At 34.3% G+C, this 20,945-nt stretch overlaps 2 protein-coding genes across 3 annotated transcripts in view; both read left to right on the forward strand.

The window, feature by feature from the left end:
- LOC149486155 (SH3 domain-binding protein 5 homolog) overlaps positions 1-20,945 on the forward strand; it is a 243,113-nt gene that overhangs the window by 2,704 nt on the left and 219,464 nt on the right. The window lies entirely within an intron of this gene.
- LOC149486156 (solute carrier family 2, facilitated glucose transporter member 1-like) lies at positions 203-20,913 on the forward strand. 2 transcript variants are annotated; one of them, XM_089699527.1, is made up of 12 exons: positions 203-606; positions 8,263-8,290; positions 11,646-11,792; positions 12,383-12,543; positions 12,956-13,080; positions 13,460-13,600; positions 13,868-14,005; positions 14,854-15,041; positions 15,262-15,474; positions 16,436-16,538; positions 17,683-17,851; positions 18,166-20,913. In XM_089699527.1, the coding sequence occupies exons 1-12, from the start codon at positions 452-454 to the stop codon at positions 18,272-18,274; spliced, it is 1,677 nt and encodes a 558-aa protein (XP_089555653.1). In that variant the 5' UTR covers positions 203-451; the 3' UTR covers positions 18,275-20,913. The 2 variants fall into 2 exon arrangements, with proteins under 2 accessions (XP_089555653.1, XP_089555654.1); XM_089699528.1 differs by lacking the exon at positions 8,263-8,290 and having other exon boundaries at positions 204-606.

Genomic DNA, 20,945 nt, shown 5'->3' on the forward strand with positions numbered 1-20,945 from the left:
CATTGCATGTTGCTAAGTAACAATGAAAACAACAACACAATATAATATATTATTATTAAAAAATAACTGGGTTGATATTGATAACACATTATTCCAGTTTAATTAGTAATAATTTGATTTTTCTCTTAATATTTTTTAATCTATTATATAAAGGTCAAAAACGTCATAATGACATATTTATGATTTGTTGTGAAATGAGATGATTTAAATTTAAGTTTAAATTGGAGCTTTTTGTGTTTTGAGAAATCAAAATAATAATTTAATACAGGAGTGTTATATTTATCAGTAACTATATTTTACAAAACCAGTTGATATTGCTAAAACCCCATGTATCCTATTATGTAAATAGGATATTTATAAACTGCATAAAGTTTAATTGACGTCCCTCGATCCAGATCGAGCGGCTTTTCAAAGTGAAATCTTGTAATTTGAGAGCTTTCGTGAAAGCGGTATGAGAGGTGCCAACACTTTGATCCCGGCGCGGTTCCTTACTCTTCTCGGCCACTTGTGTGTGCTGATAACGTTGATATGGGAGAGCAAAAAGAGTGTACGACATTGTTTGCCGAGTCATTACCACGACAGTCTCTTCCAGATATATCACAGCCGGTGAGTAATATCCCGGAAATTTTCAGTTAAATATAAACTATGGACTATTTCCTGTTCTTATTTCTATGTTTTTATTTTTATGTTGTTAATTTTATGTGATGGTTTTTGTTTGTGGTTTTCGCGCAACTGCATTGCGGGAATGTCGTAAATATTTGCACAGGTTTCTTTGTTAAATCATTGGGTAGATGTAACTTAGTCCTTTGTTTGGTACTGCTGAAATATTATGTTTTGTACAATACTAACTATATATATATAGGAAAAATTCTATTTTCACGCGTCGTAGATTTTTAATTTACAAATTGTAGAGGTATCTTAAATGATTATAAACAATACGTAATAATTGTTCAAAAGATGATTTTATTTCAAATTTTAAAAATAAATATGTTAATCCTAGATCTGTGTCTAACTATCTAGTTATTTAGTAAGAAAAAAAAATAGTTATACCTACTACAGTCTACAATATACAAAGCAGATCTCATTAATGAGATGCACCTCCAGGTGTACACTGTACAGTACATCTGAATGTAAACATTAACTGCTTCAAACTGGTTAAAACCAGTATAACATTGTGTGTGTCTGTGAGTTTGTTTTCAATGAGCAAGTGTATAATGTGTGCATTAAATAGATTTATGTCAGTGTAGGCGTGTAGGGATGACACTTCATTGTACAGCCATAAAAAATGAAACCCTTATGTATGTTAAAAATAAAACTTAAATTATTTAAGTTATAGGAAATATTGACACATATTTATAGGTAGTCAATTCTTAATAGTCATGTAGTCATTACATTTTCAATAAAAAAATATATCTCTCTATAATAAACAGGTACCACCAGAAGGAAGATAATTATTATTCATATTCAATTATATTTGTTTTATTCAATAATAATATTCATAAATATCCTTATCTATACTAATATTATAAAGCTGAAGAGTTTGTTTGTTTGTTTGTTTGTTTGAACGCACTAATCTCGGGAACTACTGGTCCGATTTGAAAAATTCTTTCGGTGTTAGATAGCCCATTTATCGAGGAAGGTTATAGGCTATATTTCATCACGCAACGGGCAACAGGAGTGGAGCCACGGGGGTGAAACCGCGCGTAGCAGCTAGTCAATTATATTTGTTCATTAACATTTCATAGATAATTCTTATCTACTATCTAAGAATAGGCAAATGTCACTCAATATTGTTAGAGCTTACAGCCATTACCTGTTTATTAACATGCTATAAAATTACTTATTTGACATAATTATTCTTCATGAGGCCATATTATTTATTATAGAGTGGATAAAGCTTATTTGCTATATTAATTTTTTTAACACCAGAAAAATATTTATAGGTATTTATTAATATATATGCGAAACATGCAAAAAGTTTATTCTTTTGCCTATTCAAACTAGGTAAAACAAAGCTTAGATATACATTTATTTTTTGGAATATTAATATTAAAAGAAAACAATTGAAAATATTTTTTTTTTTTATGAAAGAAAAAATTGTAACATCCCTTCACAGTATATTTACTCTCACAACCAGTTACGTCCAGTAGTGATTGCATTTACCTGAAACAGTTTACAAAACACGAGGTGTGATGTTGTACTGACCGCTAACATAATCCTATTGTGGTTTCGTGTTCGTGCCGGTCGGCCGATATCACGGCACGTGAAAACTCTTCACGTGTTGTGTCGTATTTCATTTTCTTACCTTGCAACAATATTTGTAAGCCTTTGCGCGAGTGCATAGCTGAATTAAAAAAAAATAGACGGCGTTTCGCGCCAATTTGTGCTTCGATTTTCAAATTCGGATCGATCTATGTCTATGGGGTCATCGGCTTCCAGCCAAGTATGATTTTATATTTTTACAATTATTATTATTTTCAATTATTTCGTAAATCGGTAAATACGTAGGCACTATATTATATTTTGCTTCTATCCTATTCGTGTGCATGAACCGTTAAGAATTTTAACGTTTATGCCGTGTTGAAAACGGGTAATGGTAAGTGCAAATTGCAATCGATATTTCTTTGTATCGGCAAATGCGTTAAAACATAATTATTAGAACTTACTACCTATTAGTTTTTCCTATGGAGTAATTATTAAATTTTACCGAATATTTTATAAGTAAGTAGTACATATTTTCGTTTTCATTGATAAAAAATGAACCGTATTAAAAATTTACTTAAATGCAGTAGGTATATGTTCGTCGATATTTTTGTCGAGATCAATAATTTATATTTTATTAATAATTCTTCAAATTCCATAGTAGGTATATTCCATATCTTATAGCAATAGAGTCACAAGTTATGTTATTTTCTTCAATTTTAAAATTGATATAAGAAATAAATGCATAACATTGTAAAACCTATAACTCTATGTTTATCAATACAATTTATTTACTTAGGTAAATCCATTTAAGCGTAAACAATTAGATTAACGTAACATAAACGCGCTAAATATAGGCCTACGGAACGTGTAGGTTCCTCATTAGTAGGTATAGAAATGTACAGACTACAGAATAGCTAAAAAATTGCATATTCTTCGTTCTGGAAACGGCACTCAGCGAAATGCACGGGGTCACTGACTTTGTAACACATATACAGGGTGAAGTCCTCTCTCGTGTTTTTAAAAAGTTTGTTGAGAGAATTAATCGAAAATTATTATTTCTGAAATAAACAATACAGAATAATACAAGGCAAATTGCTGTAGCTTATTGCTCATAAGTCATAATATAGTTTTGACCCTAATGATTGATAAAATAAAATTACGAGATGTAATTTTAATAATTTTGTATTTGCTTCGATTCCCAAAAGCTAATTTTCGAAAATCATAGAATGTAGTTTTCCTTCTTTGCAAAAAATATGCAATATTTCTTTTGAGTAACTTTTTTTTATATCAGTATTGAGAGCAGCTGTTTCCGTCTAGATGGTGCTACAAATTCCATCCTGTATATTATAAGGTTTAATATTGTGTAGGAACATACATGTTTAACGTGCGGCTATTCCCAACCTGTATGAAAATGAAAATGAACCTTACGATATAGCGTATATCTTGCCAATACAATATTATACCGCTATATGAGTAGTAGTAACGTGAGCGAGCCGTCATTCACGACCGGGTTTTGTTGTAAACCGTGTGTTTTGTAATTTTTAATTTGTATTTTGTAATTTATAAAGTGCGTGTGATAACATGGTTGTGGAGAAGCCTCGGGTGTGTATTGATAATTTTTGTTACTTATTTTAAAAAAACTTTGAATGAAAATGCGTGTCTGTTCCATGGAAAATAGTAATTAAGTAACATAATTTAATATTGAGTCATTATTGCGCTTGAATTAAGTGGTAATTTTATATAATTTACGAAGTTACTTACGAACTAAATATTAACGTCTCTATAAACTTACCAACTTTAGCAATTAAATATTTCTAATATCATTTGTATTAAATTCGTGTAGTCTAAGATCCCATCGCAGGATTAGTGCGGCCAAATCTTGACTGGCAACCTTGTCGATATATATTCTCCTAATTATAAATATACATAAAATTTTGGTTTCATCAAAAAAACTATGAACGCACTAATCCTGCGGTGGGATCTAGTACTAGTGGAATTAGTTATTTCGCATATTTAAATATTGTCAAAGATTCATAATAATAATTTTATGACGTCGTATTTTTTTGCGTATAGAAGTTATTAGATTTGAAAACACGTCGCGCACATAGATGTTTTCTTCGATATAAATTTCTGAACTGGTTGGCCTTGGGAGTTGGGACAGTGTGAGGGCAATCAAATTAAGATATTCCATTTAAAATACGTGATATTTTTAGTGAAAACTTTTTACAAAATACCGGTACAATATTACGATAACACGCAAAGATTTGCAATTACGCTGAGACTCACAAAATAATTAAGTAGGTCATATTTTGTAATGTATTAATAAAATTAAACCATGAGATGTTGCAACTCTACGTGTTCATTTGTTTTATAAATATATAAATAATGATTGATGCAATTCATAGATTACCTAGGTACAGCTACAAACTCAAGTTACAAATAACAAAAAAGTAAAATAACAGTTTGTAAATATTATATGCAACTAACAGTGCCCCGCGGTTTTACCTGCATTGCCCCGTTCATCAGTCTTAGCGTGAATATATAGCCTAGATCGAGTCTTCATCGATAAATTGTGAAACTATTTTTCAAGTCAGACGCGTGGTTCCCGTGATAAGCGCGTTCAAACAAACAGCTTTATAATATTAGTATAGATGTAAGTTGTATTAATTTTATAAATTGTAGATATGGAAATTGAATTTGCACATATGTATTTTCAGTAAAATATAGGTGACCAATTGTGTTTATTACGCTTTACCTACATAATAAACACTTAATAGTACAGAGTACTATACGAGTATAGTTACATAAACATAATACATATATAAATTAAAACTTATATCATTAAATATTTTATTAGATAAATTCGTGTGCAAAATGCAAATTATTGCCTCCTAGTCTTCCGGCGTGTTCAAACAACATGTTAATAAAAATATGAATCATGTTAATAAAAATATCAAGTATTTTTCCATAGCCTCCCTCTGAATAGTAATACACAATTGCGATCAATTAAAATTTTGGTGTTTTGTTTGTAGAGACAGTTTGAGGTTGTAGATAGTACCTAGTACCTATGCTTCTACCAATAAAAAATATGATAGATTTTTAAAAGCGTATCATCCGGTCGAAGCATATCCAGCCCCCCTAGTCACTTGACTAGGGGGGCTGTTCTGAAAAGCTCCCGTAAAAAGCGCTTACCGCGTTGATTGTGGAGGATTAATTCCGTATAAAATATCTAGCATTGTATCTTTTTGTGAAAATGTATGTACATAGGTACATCTATTTCTGTAACGAATTGTCTACTTATATTGTGAAAAGATATTTCGGAACTTTGAAATAAATGATTTGAATTCAAGTTCAATTCATTACCTATAGCCCGGACTGTTTTTCACATAACTAGAGACGTTACCACTCAAGAAATTTTACAAAGTTACGTAAAAGTATGTGTCTAACATTTCATTAAAAAGGCTTCATGCATAAGGCTGTATGATAGAGCTACTCTATATGACCTCAAGTGCGATGACCTTATTGATAAAAGGTCGATAAACTGAATTCGTGAATCTTTTTTTTTGTTTTTTGTTGTATTGAATAAGAATATGAACATGCTGTATAATTGTATATGTAATACGATTGAGTATGGATAATTATTTTTCAGCTACTGTTTTTTGTTTAGTACTTTTCATATTTACTCGATTAAGTATATAGAGAATTTTCATTGTAAAAAGCAAAGCCTACCTATTTATAAATATAAAATTAGTAGGTTCCTTTAAAAAAACACGACTGACAAACATCATAATATAATGTAAAATGTGATTATTTTCCTATTTTGTGTATTATAATTTTATTATTAATTATACAAATAGGTAAAGTAGATAACAATAGACTTTAACTGTGTAAATAAATTGTATGTCAAGGTCACATCGTCATCGTGTTACCTACACTTTGCAGTTTGCACTAAGTACAATAAATATTATATGTTTTAAACAACTGTTTCTACATTATTATAGCTAACGATTTGTTATGTCATATTATATTAAAGCCAAATTAAAGCAAATAGACTACAGGCCCATGTTGAAAAAATTATGGGGCATTTGAACCACCAGGTGACCAAAATCAAATGACCAAATTTACCCCGGCAATTGTCGGAAAATAAAAATAAATTCTGACTTTGTGGCCCACCATTTTTGTACGGCATCTGTGACATACTATTTCGATACTGCTTTTAAATTTTAATCCATAATTCCGCAACGCCGTACAAAAATCATGGAGACAAGGGGAAAAAATCTCTACCTGTACTTTCGAATTCTCAGGTGGACAGCTTACAAGTGACAGCATAGTGCTGAATCTTATTAATTTATGCTCTTATATCGTTCTAGATAGGTCACCTGGTGGTTCAAATGACCCATAACTTTTTCAACATGGGCCTGTAGTCTAAAAGAAAGTAATTATTGTTCAACATTTACATTACTACAATGTCAAATTGAGTGATATAAACAATTAGTAACAATGAAAATAAAATAAAATTGTCTGATGATAATTTCTACAAACACACTTTTACTTCATTTTATAAAAAAAAAGCATAGATAAGTACGCTATGAATTGGGAACCTCTATTATTTAATATTTTGGGGTTGTCACAGAAAGGTGAATTGAAATTATTAACAGCTGTAATATTCAAGTTTGATTCTTGTTTTTCTCTTTCTTTCCTTTCTTTTAATAAAATAACATAGGTTTGCGTTTTATATATTGAAATTGTATTCTGTTTTCTGCACACGTGTCTATCTACTAGCTCATAGAATATTAATTCAGTCAAACTGTAAGTACATATGAGGTTAATGAACCCTGTCGTAGTCTGTGGTAATTAAAAATAACTAACAAAAAAACTCGTAAGTATAAACTATAAATTATAAAAAATGCATCACAATATCTAACTTGTCCACATGAAGTTATAAATATCTAAGGATGTAGGTAATTACATTACCAAATAATTATGACACATTTTTACCGACAGACATAGAAACTGAAAATGTATTTAATCAATCGCTAAATGACATTTTTTTTTATTTCATTGAGTTTTAAATTAAAATTAAGTATGGTAGTTAATTATTATTTACAATGGATTAGCAATTACGTTAACATTATCAATATAATAAAGTAACTTAATTCAAACACATTAAGATAATTCTTTCGAAATTGAAACATGCTTATTTTTCACTTATTTAAACACTTTGTTTGATAAATTGATCAATTTTTTCATTATCATAACTATGTTAACTTCAGGAACCTTGACGTTAATAGTAGAGTACATAAATTGCTATTTATACAATACCATTACTTGTATTACATGTTTATTACCAATGTAATAATAATTGTAACTAAATAATTATACTTTGTGTGACATTTTAATAGGCAACAATAAAATATACTTTTTAATGTATGTTTAATGTGGTAATCTGCTATACTAAGGATTTTTTTATTTTTTACATATGTTATTCGCCAAACGAACACGTGTTCAACACACGCTAAAGTTTTTATAATTTGTTGTATTTCCAAATTTAAGAGAAAACAGCTCACAGACATAACTACATAGTCTTTAGGTAGGTACTTTGTGTAGAAAAATACGGTAAAACTATCAAGCTAGCAAGACAAATATGACTGGAAAGTTTCCGTTTATATACTTACCTAGCTATTTATTTTTACATAATATTTCATTTGCTTAAGATAATGCATAAAACAGCAAAATTTTTCATTTCACTATTTTAACAAGGGATCCGTTGAAATCCACTTAATTCCGGTGATAATTACAATGACACCGGAATTAATTAATTTAGTTCCATAACACTGCATTCAGTTCTCACTCCCGAAGGTCAATTCCAAAATATATTTTTATGAACATTAGAAATTAAAGAATTTCCAACTTTGACGATTTTAAACGCGATTATACATATTCGACATTATATGTAGGTATGTAGAAGTTTCGAACATTTTACAATCTTTAATTTTTAAATGTATACAACTCGCGTTAAATCAAACATTAGAAAGAACTAAGATGAAATATTTTCAGATTGCTAGCGGGTCTCGTCGCCTCCTTGGTACTCATTGTGATAGAGTTCATGACCTTCCTCCTCGGACTAACAATGTTTTCCCCGTCTGTCTCATTGACCTGTATCCTTTTATTAATGCACTATCATTTTTATTTGCACTTTAATTATGCCTTACATATTAAGTAGTTTAAGAATAATTGTTCTATTTATCCATTATAGTTCCGTATTTAACTATGTAAATACAAATAAAAAGATCGGTTGAAAAAGTGTTAACTGCCTAAATCTAAATGCAGGAAATCTTACGTACACTGCTCAAGAGATTCAGAATAAATTTACACACAGATGAACCTACCTTACGTCAATATGACTGGATTCTATTATAAAAATAGACTTGATTGAGTTGTTGACAACACTACATGGTATAAAACAAAGTCACTGTCTGACCATTCCTAATCCCTATGCATGCTTAGATGTTTAAAACTACGCAACATATTTTGATGGAGTTTTTTTAAATAGATAAAGTGGATCTTGAGGAAGGATTTTAGTTAAGTTTTCTACAACGCGGACGAAGACGCGCGCGTAAATCTGGTGGTCAATAAAATATTGCTTTTTTTTCTCCTGAGCGCTTAAATTTCTCATAAAAATTACGTACCTATAGTACAATAGTTCATCTCATATCTCTGAATGAATTATGCATTATATCGAAATTGGGTCAAACATGAGACTGGTTTCTTTGAATTATTGCAGCTTATTAATTGTTCTTATCTGCAGTTGTGTATGTGTTAAAGTAAGTAGTATTCGGTTTTAGTGCACCTAAACGTGCTTTTAGACCAAACGAACATAGAGCTAGAACTTGAGCAAGAGCATTCTTTCGTGATCTTTTAGTGTAAACGAAAACTCGTATTCAGTGTTGTTTAGTATTAGAAAATTGTATAGAATCTTTTCGAACGCATAACAACCAAAGAATGCTCTACGACTGTTTACACTAAGAGCTAGCGCGCAAGAGCAACTTTTGTCTCCGCAACTATTTTGTCTCTCGCGTCAACTCCAACTCTTGCTCTTGCGCGCTAGTATAATTTGACATAGTGGGGTTAGAATGAGTATTCGCTCGTCTGATGTAAATGCATTGTTGCACGTGACAATAATAAATAATAATCATCTTATCGATACTTTCTATAAATAAAAATGTTATAAATTCATATTTGCTAAAGATATTACTTAGATATACACAGTTATATGTGTATTTAAATATATCCAAGAACAAGCAAGTTCATTATCATAATGCAGCGGTTATTACGTCTAGACTATGTACCTATAGATCAAGGAGGATTTACTGTACAATAAAAAATAAATCACTATGTAATTGTTAGTAGCGTAAATAGTTGTAAATTACTGAATCAAAGATAGTGTTATCATAACGTCACGGTTTTCTTAATTGAATGGGATTATCTCTGAGATTATAAGATCTTTTATTACTTAGTAGTTTTATAAAATCAATAAAACTTCAATTAAAATTATTATTTTTTTTTTCTTTTTTCTCTCGACCTACCTTTACAACTTAATTGAGCTGATTACCTTCTGCCCTGGTTGCCTGGAAGAGATCACTTCTAAGTGATAAGGCCGCCAAATACACTAAACTGCTCCTTGCTTTTATTTTTGTATGTTCTAGTATGTAAGTCTGTTTAGTTGTATTAAAGAGTTAAATAAATAAATAAATAAAATAAAATTAAGAAAACGTAGAGTTCAAATCAGGTGGAATGGATAAATTGTATGTGTCGCCGTCATTTGACGTTGAATTCTTATATAACAACTTGACGTGTTGTCCTTTAGTAATTCAATTGAATTTCGCCATTCAATGAACGCACTAGTCATTCAATCAAATAGCAGATTCAACCAGATGACTGCGACATACCTTTTGTACCTGCGTGGATTGGTGATACAGTTATGTTTAACGATAAAATAACGTAATAATTACAGTTTGCACTGTACCGTGTAGGTACGTAAGGATACCCATGCAAATAAGGCCAGTGACCTCAATGCTTGAGGCTGATACTTGACTCTTGATAGCACGCAACATGCACGCTTTTTTAACAAAATGCACAAATATAATGCATCACAAATCACAACATATGAATTATAATGCTGTACAAAAATTAATGAGGTAACTATATTGTAAATCAATGCAATATTGCTTCACACAATATTCGTAGATTTTAACAGTTATACAATTATTGCAAGAGAATCTACCCGCAATTCAAAAATTCCTTAACTCTTCTGCCAGCTATAGGAGCCCACGGGTCTGCGTCAATAGTCCTGACTTACTTCATCCTAGACGGCTGGTTATGTGATTGGTTCTGGCCAATATTCTTCTTTTGTTCTGTCTTACCGTCATGCGTAGATCTGACCACAGCTCTAATGGTCCTCTTCTCCTCTAAGTGGTAACTCACCACTTGGTTTCTCACGATTTTATACGTTATTTCAGTTAGCTTTAGGGTTTGAATTTTCTTGCACCGTTTGCAATGCTTTTCCTTATAATGTAACGATTTATTTGAAGCATTTTCTATATTTGTTTTATTATTAGAGTATATGAAAGGAGGTAAAGGATGAAGACAGATGTTGGTGTAAGTTGATTTTTCATTGTTACATATTATTTAATTGAAAAAAGAGCGTGTGTGACGAGCACACGTGTCAGAAGTTAAACTTCTTTGGCAAGATGCAAAGATACCAATATCGTCGCAGCTTATTCCATGACGCGACGGTATTGCCATGACGAAACCTTGAAATTTTCACTTCAACAATTATTGATCATCAATTTATATTTTCTGACTTAGAACAGTTTGTAGTTGTATACGGGAATCAAGTTAGTGTGCAACCTGACATAAAGATTAGGTTAGCTATTAGACCACAATATACAATTATAAATGCGTTGCTACTCGTACGATGCAATAAAAACACGATGATATTTCATAATCACAGTTTTATTAACTTTATAATCCGCAAAGCAGCTTTATTTCCTATTGTTTTCATAGCTCATAACAATCATAATCTTAGATAAACGCTAAAATTAGCAAAGGAGCTGACCTGCTGCCATTCTGATAATAATATTTGTTTCAAGATCGTTCTTGTTTTGATTGAAATATAATTATCTAGGATCTAGATTTCTAACTATTAATTACTTAATAAAATAAGAAAAATATTGTAATTACTGAATAAAGTAAGGTGAAACTGATATCCTTAAAAAAGTATTGTTTGATACCTTTAAAATTCGTCTGCAAAGCGTCTATGTTGTGCTGCGTCTAAATCGTAACTAAATTGACCTGAATATTGCATAGCATAGCAAATTTACTTACCATAAGGGCAAATTCTACCACTTCTGAACCCCATCTCAATCCCATCTTTGCAGATCACGAATGAGCACCAGCATTTGACTCAAACGCACGATTACCGTCCGGGATGGTCGGTCTACCTGGTGCTAGCTGGTGTGGTCACCACGCTGGGGTCTTCGTTACCGGTGGGATTTAATATCGGCGTTGTTAATACACCCGCTGAGGTAGGTCATAAAAGGAATATAGTTTTATGCTGGCCATACACCATACTTCCTATCGTCCATTCGGCATGACGCTACCGATTGGATCAGTTAGAACTGACCATGTGTGCCATACCATAATGCCAATCCACTCCCACACATGGTCAGTTCTAACTGATCCAATCGGTAGCGTCATGCCGAATGGACGATAGGAAGTATGGTGTATGGCCACCATTAGGCTGATTATATTTATGCTTTTTAGTTTGATTTATAAGCGCAATACGAGTAAATAAGAAGGATGGGAGTAATCATAATGCTTTAAGATTAAGGCCTTAATGTGATGTTGAAAAGTCTGGTATTTTGTCTGGTTTTAATGTCCTTTTCTTGCCCGCTATACACGTAAAAGAATTAAATACATTGACTGGACCTAGCAAAAGCCTCAGATAAAAAAGGGCTATTAGTATTTTTATAGTAATACTTGGTATAACAAAATGACAATGGGAATAATAATTGTAAAACATCAACATTTGGTTACTTATATCTTTCAGTCTATATTTTGATATTTATTTTACTATGTTTAATCGTTATAAAACAATAGGTCATAAAACCTCCAGGTGATAAAGCAGTTCTGCAATGAGAGCTTCATCAGCCGCTACGATCTGCCACTTGACGAAACATGGCTCAACGTACTCTGGTCTTCAGTTGTCTCCATCTTCATTGTTGGAGGATGCACTGGATCCATCCTCGGTTCAGTGCTGGCTGATAAGATGGGGAGGTTGGTTTTGGGAGTATTTGCCAAGAGATGTTTAAATTGATTATTGGCCAAGAATAGGAGTCAATTTATAGGGTGTGATACCTAAATGTCGATGTGAATACCTTTTTTTTTACGAAGACAGAGGTTAGGATATGTTGTGAAGCTTCAATGTCCATAGAAAATAAAGGAATAAAACAAAGAATACAAGGTTCTCTGATTATGTAGACTTTAATGTGAGTAACTAATGTAGAGTTTATGGTGTTGATTTAAATCCAGATTAAATTTTTTAGAGTGATTGTAGAAAAACTACTAAACTAAAATACACCTACTTCCATAATAACTACTTGTTTTTTTTTCGGAGTATAATTTGAGCTCAATTAATTCCTCATAAAAGTCCCAAGTGGAATTATCTATAGGTAATATTGTATTTCAGGAAAAGAGCAACAATAGTGACAAGCATCCTATCTATAGCTGGTGCTTTGATGTTTTTATTCTGTCGCACAGCCAACTCTGTAGAGATGTTGATTCTTGGAAGGTTGCTTGTCGGTTTGGCGGGTGGTAAGTTCCTTGTGAATACCATTTATACACCTTTTTTCGCAGAAGTAACCTTCTAGCTATAGTCTTTAAATTGATAGTTAATTGAAAAGATGAAAATATCGTAATTTTATAAACTTCATTAATGGTCTAACTCGAGATTATTGAAATAATGACAGTTTTGATGATAGGCTATTAAAAAATTGGTCCAGTTGTACCATATCTTGCTTTTATTAACTATCTGAGAAATTTTTAAAGTACCCGAGGCTGAAATACGATTCCAGTCTGCTAAATAAATTTGATTAATCAATGAATGAATGATTTTTGTGTCAATGAAGAAGAAGAAAAAATCTTTTTACGACTTATTCAATTATATTTTTATAGATTTCGCATAAATTTCCAGGTTTAACAACCAGCATAGTGCCAATGTACCTAACGGAGTTAGCCCCTCTAAGTCTAACAGGCGCGATGGGCGTGGCCTGCCCCATGGGGGTCAATGTGGGGGTCCTTGTGGGACAAGTTATGGGACTCAACTTTATATTGGGTAAGTATTATTTTTTTTGCGAAATAAAATTCACTGGAAAGTCAAATTCAAAAATTGTAATAAACATTATTGACAATACATTATTAGCAAATTAGCAATATATGTAATATGTATATGGATATATCGCAATTCATATTGTTCCTTCGAGCCGGATAAGGCGATATTTAGATATGCAATTTCATCAATAAATAAATAAACATTAATTATTAAATATGACATATGTGTCTTGATTTTACTTATTCTAAATAATATGTTTACTTTTTCCAGGAGGAGTTGACGACTGGCCTTATCTTTTATCCGTCTACGCTGTACTAGTCATTATTTGTTTACCAGTTTTATGTATATTACCAGAAAGTCCAAAGTACCTGTTTGTAGTTAAGAAAGATGAAGTTGAAGCTTTAAGAGGTATGTGTAAAAAAAGAGATAGCTAAAAATTAAAATTTCCAAAAATAAATTGATTGAATTGCGACGAATTTGGAATCTTGCAAAAGAAGTTTCACTTATGACATGTGTGCATGGCACACACGCTCTTTTTTTAATTAGCAGTCTAGTTAATACGAATAGATTGAAAGTCTGTCGCGGAAAACATTATTAACTTCCTCGTAAACTTGGCCTAACAAGAGAACGACCTGCCCCCCTATGCAAGTGGCTTTCTGTTAGCGTAGCGTTCAATAGAATAGACTACGAATGTATGAGATTGACGTAACCTGTAGATACGTTTATCTACAGCTTACGTCAATCTCGTACATTCGTAGTCTATTCTATTGAACGCTACGCTAACAGAAAGCCACTTGCATAGGGGGGCTGTTGGTCCTTCATGCCGGATCTCATGGAATCATAATGTAGCGTGTCCATGTCGCTAATTTTTAAGCGGCATTTCAATATGTTACCGAATAGGGTGCCCAACTCGTTGGTCCTTCAAGCAAAATCTAATTTTAACTAAGTCGTGTTTCTAACTTATTGGTCCTTCAAGCCGGATCTCAACGTTAAATATCGGGTGTTCAACTCGTTGGTTGTTTAAGCGAGAACTCTTTACTAACTAAGTTTTATCTATAGATAGAAGTATCTATTGATCTTTCAAGCCGGATCGCTCGTATCGGTCATTATTATAAAATAAAAATATATTATTTTATGCCCGCCGCTACAAGGTTATGTTGAATTTTTATGAATTATGTGTCAAATGTTACCTGTTAAAATGACTACTATAAGTTTTATCTCGAAGTTTTGGTCCTTCAAGCCGGATCTATTTCTAGAGTTAAGCCGGGTTCGTGGCGTGTCTCCCAGCGTGCTCACAGACGAGTTGGAAGCTATACGTGAAGAGTCACATACCGGTAGTGCGAGTTGCGGCATGCTGCAAGCGCTGCGTGACCGCCGGCTGATGCTGCCGCTGCTGCTCGTGTGCAGCTCGCAAGCGGGACAGCAGACCAGCGGGATCAACGCGGTAAGCCGAAAAGACGGGAAGTTCGAATCCCGCTTCGTTATCGAATTTTTTCTATACTATAAAAACTGATTATAATTTAGGATTATGGGCTTAAGATTTTTTTTTAATTTAGCTTCATTCCCCTTCCTTCTAGCAGAAGGGACCTTTATACTAGGTAGATTTTGTGGACTTAAGATTTGTATGTTCAACAGCGTATTAATGTGATAATCATCGGTTGCAGGTGTTCTACTACTCGCAGACGATCTTCAAGCAGGCGGGTCTGTCGGACCAGCAGGCGCAGTATGCGACCATCGGCTGCGGCTCCATCAACGTGTGCACGGCGCTGCTCATGCTGCAGCTGCTGCCGCGCGTGGGCAGGCGGCCCTTGCTGCTCGGCTCCACGCTCGCCGCTGCCGGCATACTGGCGGCGCTGGCGGCCGCTATGGGCTGCATTGTGAGTGTGCTGCTGCTGCTGCTGTGCTGCTGCCGCGCGTGGGCAGGCGGCCCTTGCTGCTCGGCTCCACGCTCGCCGCTGCCGGCATACTGGCGGCGCTGGCGGCCGCTATGGGCTGCATTGTGAGTGTGCTGCTGCTGCTGCTGTGCTGCTGCCGCGCGTGGGCAGGCGGCCCTTGCTGCTCGGCTCCACGCTCGCCGCTGCCGGCATACTGGCGGCGCTGGCGGCCGCTATGGGCTGCATTGTGAGTGTGCTGCTGCTGCTGCTGTGCTGCTGCCGCGCGTGGGCAGGCGGCCCTTGCTGCTCGGCTCCACGCTCGCCGCTGCCGGCATACTGGCGGCGCTGGCGGCCGCTATGGGCTGCATTGTGAGTGTGCTGCTGCTGCTGCTGTGCTGCTGCCGCGCGTGGGCAGGCGGCCCTTGCTGCTCGGCTCCACGCTCGCCGCTGCCGGCATACTGGCGGCGCTGGCGGCCGCTATGGGCTGCATTGTGAGTGTGCTGCTGCTGCTGCTGTGCTGCTGCCGCGCGTGGGCAGGCGGCCCTTGCTGCTCGGCTCCACGCTCGCCGCTGCCGGCATACTGGCGGCGCTGGCGGCCGCTATGGGCTGCATTGTGAGTGTGCTGCTGCTGCTGCTGTGCTGCTGCAAAAGGACCTGCAAAGAAACTGTTTATAAAAGCATCAGTAGTAGTCTAGAGCACTGCTCGCAAAAACGAACGCTTTATAGCATCATACGCATGTGGAGTTGTGAATGCTACCGGTTGCATCATGAGGATGTGATCTTGCTGCAGCATTTTAGGGATTGATTAAAAGTACAAATAAATGTACATTTCATGACCAAATACACAATTCAACTTGCGGTCATGTACAATTTGCTCAACCTTCTAACATCCTGTTTTTCTTCTATATACCCTAAAAAGATACTCCTGAACTGACCTTATAGTTATTTGCTTTAATAATTCCAGAATGCATATCCATGGATGGCGTACGTGGCGATGGTAGCAGTACTCGCTTACGTTCTAGTCTACGGGTTCGGACTTGGTCCCATACCGTACTTTATGGCTTCCGGTGAGCAAGCAGTTTTATTAATTACTCTCTCCCGTTTTGTTTTGTTATTTTTTTTCTCCAAAAGTATTGTAAGTCAAGTCCCACTATTATAGAACAGCAAATCCCATTATTGTAGAACAAATCTTCGTGGATTAAAAAAAATCTCAATGCAATAAGACCCCAAAACTCAATTGCAGAACTGGTTTATATGCCAGTAAACAATTTCCCAATAAATTCGACCCTATCTCAACTCCAGAGCTGTTATATGTGCCGGTAAACAATTTCCCAATCTAATTTGATACCTATATCCAACTCCAGATCTGTTATATGTGCCGGTAACAAGTTCCCAATCTAATTTGATACCTATATCCAACTCCAGATCTGTTATATGTGCCGGTAACAAGTTCCCAATCTAATTTGATACCTATATCCAACTCCAGATCTGTTATATGTGCCGGTAACAAGTTCCCAATCTAATTTGATACCTATATCCAACTCCAGATCTGTTATATGTGCCGGTAACAAGTTCCCAATCTAATTTGATACCTATATCCAACTCCAGATCTGTTATATGTGCCGGTAACAAGTTCCCAATCTAATTTGATACCTATATCCAACTCCAGATCTGTTATATGTGCCGGTAACAAGTTCCCAATCTAATTTGATACCTATATCCAACTCCAGATCTGTTATATGTGCCGGTAACAAGTTCCCAATCTAATTTGATACCTATATCCAACTCCAGATCTGTTATATGTGCCGGTAACAAGTTCCCAATCTAATTTGATACCTATATCCAACGCCAGATCTATTCTATGTGCCAATAAACAATTTTCCAATTAATTGAAAAAAATTCACAACAAAAATCGTGTTAAAAAATTGGTTGTTTGTAAAGTAGGTTTACGATCGAGATGTTTACGTGATAACATAATGCAGTGGCAGCGCTCGAGATGAGACGGGAGATCGGTCCGTCTCTCTCTCGTTATACCTGTGATCGCGCTCGTGAGGTTTTGGTGTGACACAAGTTTCTGAACATGTCACCCGACTAAAACGATTTTAAAAACGTTATCACGTTAAAATCCCATTCAATATTTTCCCAATCTCTCAACAAAAAATAATTTAACCGATTTATAAGCATTTTAAACCCTAAATAATTATATTTCAGAGCTTTTCGAAGTATCCCCCCGTGGTGCAGGTATGGCGTGGGGCTCCCTTGCCAACTGGGGTGGGAACTTTTTAGTCGGCATGTGTTTCCCTTCGCTAAGGGCTGCGATAGGGCCTTACTGCTTCCTCGTGTTTGCAGGGCTCACTGGGGCCCTATTTGTGTTCCATAGGTAATATATAATGTGTTTCTGGTAAGAAATGATAAAAAAATAATGCGTGTAAGAAGTGAAACTTCTTTGGCACGACTCAAAGATACTAAAATCATTGCCGTACTCCATGACGTGACAGTATTGCTTGACACGACCTTGAAATTTTACTCTCAACGCGCGTAAAGAAGTTTCGCCTCAAAAATATGAAAAAAAAACTTGTTTTAAATATTGCTACCTAACCGAGGTTTCACTCGTTATGAAATAGTGTAGTTGCTTTAAAAAAATACAGTTTAAATTATTTAGATCAATAATGTTGCCTCTTTATTATTTTCCAGAATGTACTTCCCGGAGACGAAAGGCAAGACACCCACGCAAGTGTCGCAGCTCTGCAGTCTTGGGTTCGATTCACGACCGTTACATTCCGAGCCCTTACATAGCGTGTGACGTCACAAGTTACTGCGTGATGACGTCATACCACACACGTGACATCAAAGCCTGTACGAAATGGTCGATAATATCATATAATACACGTGTCGTCACGCCACACACGTTATGTTAAAATGTTGTGTTAAGTGTAATGACGTCATACCCCATACTGGATGGACACTTATTTACGTGAACATTGTGACGTCATATGACACGTTTGACTTCAATCCGCCCTTTAAAAGGAACGTCGTGACGTCACACCGCTCAATTGCATTACTGTTGTGAAATCAAATCTTATTCCCGACTTCATGCCCTGTCCTGTTAAGTTCCTGGAGTGACGTCATAGCTATACTAAAATGTTTTTATTGTAGTGACGTCATTACTGTGTTGAAAGTTTTATTGACACCTTGAAATATTTGTGTGATGTATATTGTGTAGTGTTATTAAATTAAATTTCTATGTCCATTCCAGAGAGTACAATGAAATCAATATTTTGTAAATGTAAGTAGGAGAATTTTAATTCCTATGTTCTCATTTTATATGGGCATTTATAAGGCCAAAAATGCGATGTTACCCTCTGGAATATGGAATATTTTATATGGTATACTTGACTGTTTGTGGACGGAAGTTTTTAAATTAACAGAAAAGATTGTTTTTAAAAGATAACTAAGTATACTAGCTGGATAAAACTAGCTGATGTCACTTCTCAAAAACGCGTGCCAATACGTTGCTTTTTTAAAGCGTATTTAAAAAAGCATAGAATATACATAATTTTTGGATAATATGTCACCGGAAAATACCATGAATCGCAAATGTATAATTTTTTAGGATAAATTGTATTATTCTACCCCCACATTTTCAAATGTCCTAGGAAATTTATAAACTTGCGGATCTTGTTATCTTCCGGTGACACTACTACTTTTATGTGGTCATTTTCTCATAATAATAACAAAAATGAAAGGAAAAACGCACAAAAACCATCCGTCCTAATATTCGTTCATATAAATGGATGGTATAGTTTTAGCTAGATGTATGAATTTTCAATTTAATATAGTTTGGCGCTAGACTAAAATGTACCGTATCACCTAGTTTTAAGGTAGGATTTCATATAATTTGACGAACAAAGTTACAAAAAAGTATAGACAGGTTAATAATAGGACAAGTATTAACAATATTTGAGTCTCAATTACATATTTTGGTATTTTAGTAACACTATATTTATTATTTGTCATTGGTTGAGTCATATTCTAAGATTTAATTTTCATATCTGTTCATAGTTTATCTAAAGATATATCAAAAGTAGGGTACTTTTATAGGAGGCCTATGTCCCAGCAGTGGGAACGTATATGGGCTGATGATGATATCAAAAGTACTGAATTATTTGATATGAATAAGAAATATTGTTCCAAGATCTTTATTTCTGAGATAAGTCCATTTAAAAAGGGTTTTTAGAACATAAATTTCCTATTTTTTTTTAATTGAGTGTCGAATAGGATTTTTGCGTGTGAAAACGGAATATATTATATTAATATATTTGTAAGGAAGTAGATGCAATTTTTCATATCACATACTACAACTTTAAATAAGTCATTTTATATCTAATAGACTAGATTTTCTAAAAAAAATTCTTCGCAACAGTCTCGGAACATTTTTTTTCGTTTGCTTTGACTCTCATATACTTACAGTTATACATAGTACACTACATTGCATAGAAATAGACTCCAAAAAGGGTTCTAATTGTTCCCCTTTTTTATGACCGAAAAGTTTGTGTTAAGCTCGAAATTCGAATAAAGCAAATATTTATTATGTTATTTTACTGAATTTTTATCCTTTGATGTAAACATCACACTTTAATGTTGTATTATGGTTATTTCTTAGTTATGCATTATGATTCAATTCGGAATTTTAAAATGTTACTGCCGTTCGTGAGTGTGTTCATAAACCATTTAAGCAAGCTAGAGTTTCATAAGTACAATAATTATTAAGATTACTGACATCATTACTTAATCAACCTAGTTGTATAAAAAATTTGAGGGGTGTCAAGGGACACCCGGATGGAACGAAGTTTTAAGTTAGAGAGAGACAGACAGAGAAACACGCGCACTGCGCACGTCCTACAATTATTATAGAAAAAAGTGTCCTTACAACTTTGCGTCTTAACTTTTTCTGTGTAATCCTCTGACGCAACGCGCGAAACGGAACTTCGTTCCAATAAATATTAGGTTTCAGCCCGTGACTTCATTTACTTATTGGGCGTTTCCTTGAAAAATCGCTCCAAAATTTTTTGGTACCTATTAAAATACTTCAGAAATAATATTATGTAAAAAGTTTCTTACAAGATGTCAGTAATTATTATGGTGCCTAGCTTAGTTTATTTAACACAAATATAGCAATAATACATACGTCCGACGTAAAACTATGAAAATTTGCTGTATTGCGTACTAAAAAATGTTTTATAATATATTTTATATTGATTGTAATAATAAAAAGCTTTGGAAGCAATGTGTTTTTATTTTTAAGTTTTATCAAATTGTTTACATAACCCTGCATAATTGTATTTATTTTCTATTTTTACTTTCCTTATGGTAAAAACAAATTTGCTCAAAGTTATTTTCTGGACTGTTTGAATGTAGGTGTAAGTGTAATTTAGGGTTGATTTAATAAAAGTCATAAATAATATTAAATCTTT

The sequence above is a fragment of the Colias philodice genome, chromosome 9, assembly GCF_061535455.1.
Source record: "Colias philodice isolate Cphi_HAF_F1 chromosome 9, ilColPhil1 Martin Lab GWU primary, whole genome shotgun sequence".
Classification (NCBI taxonomy): Eukaryota; Metazoa; Arthropoda; class Insecta; order Lepidoptera; family Pieridae; genus Colias; species Colias philodice.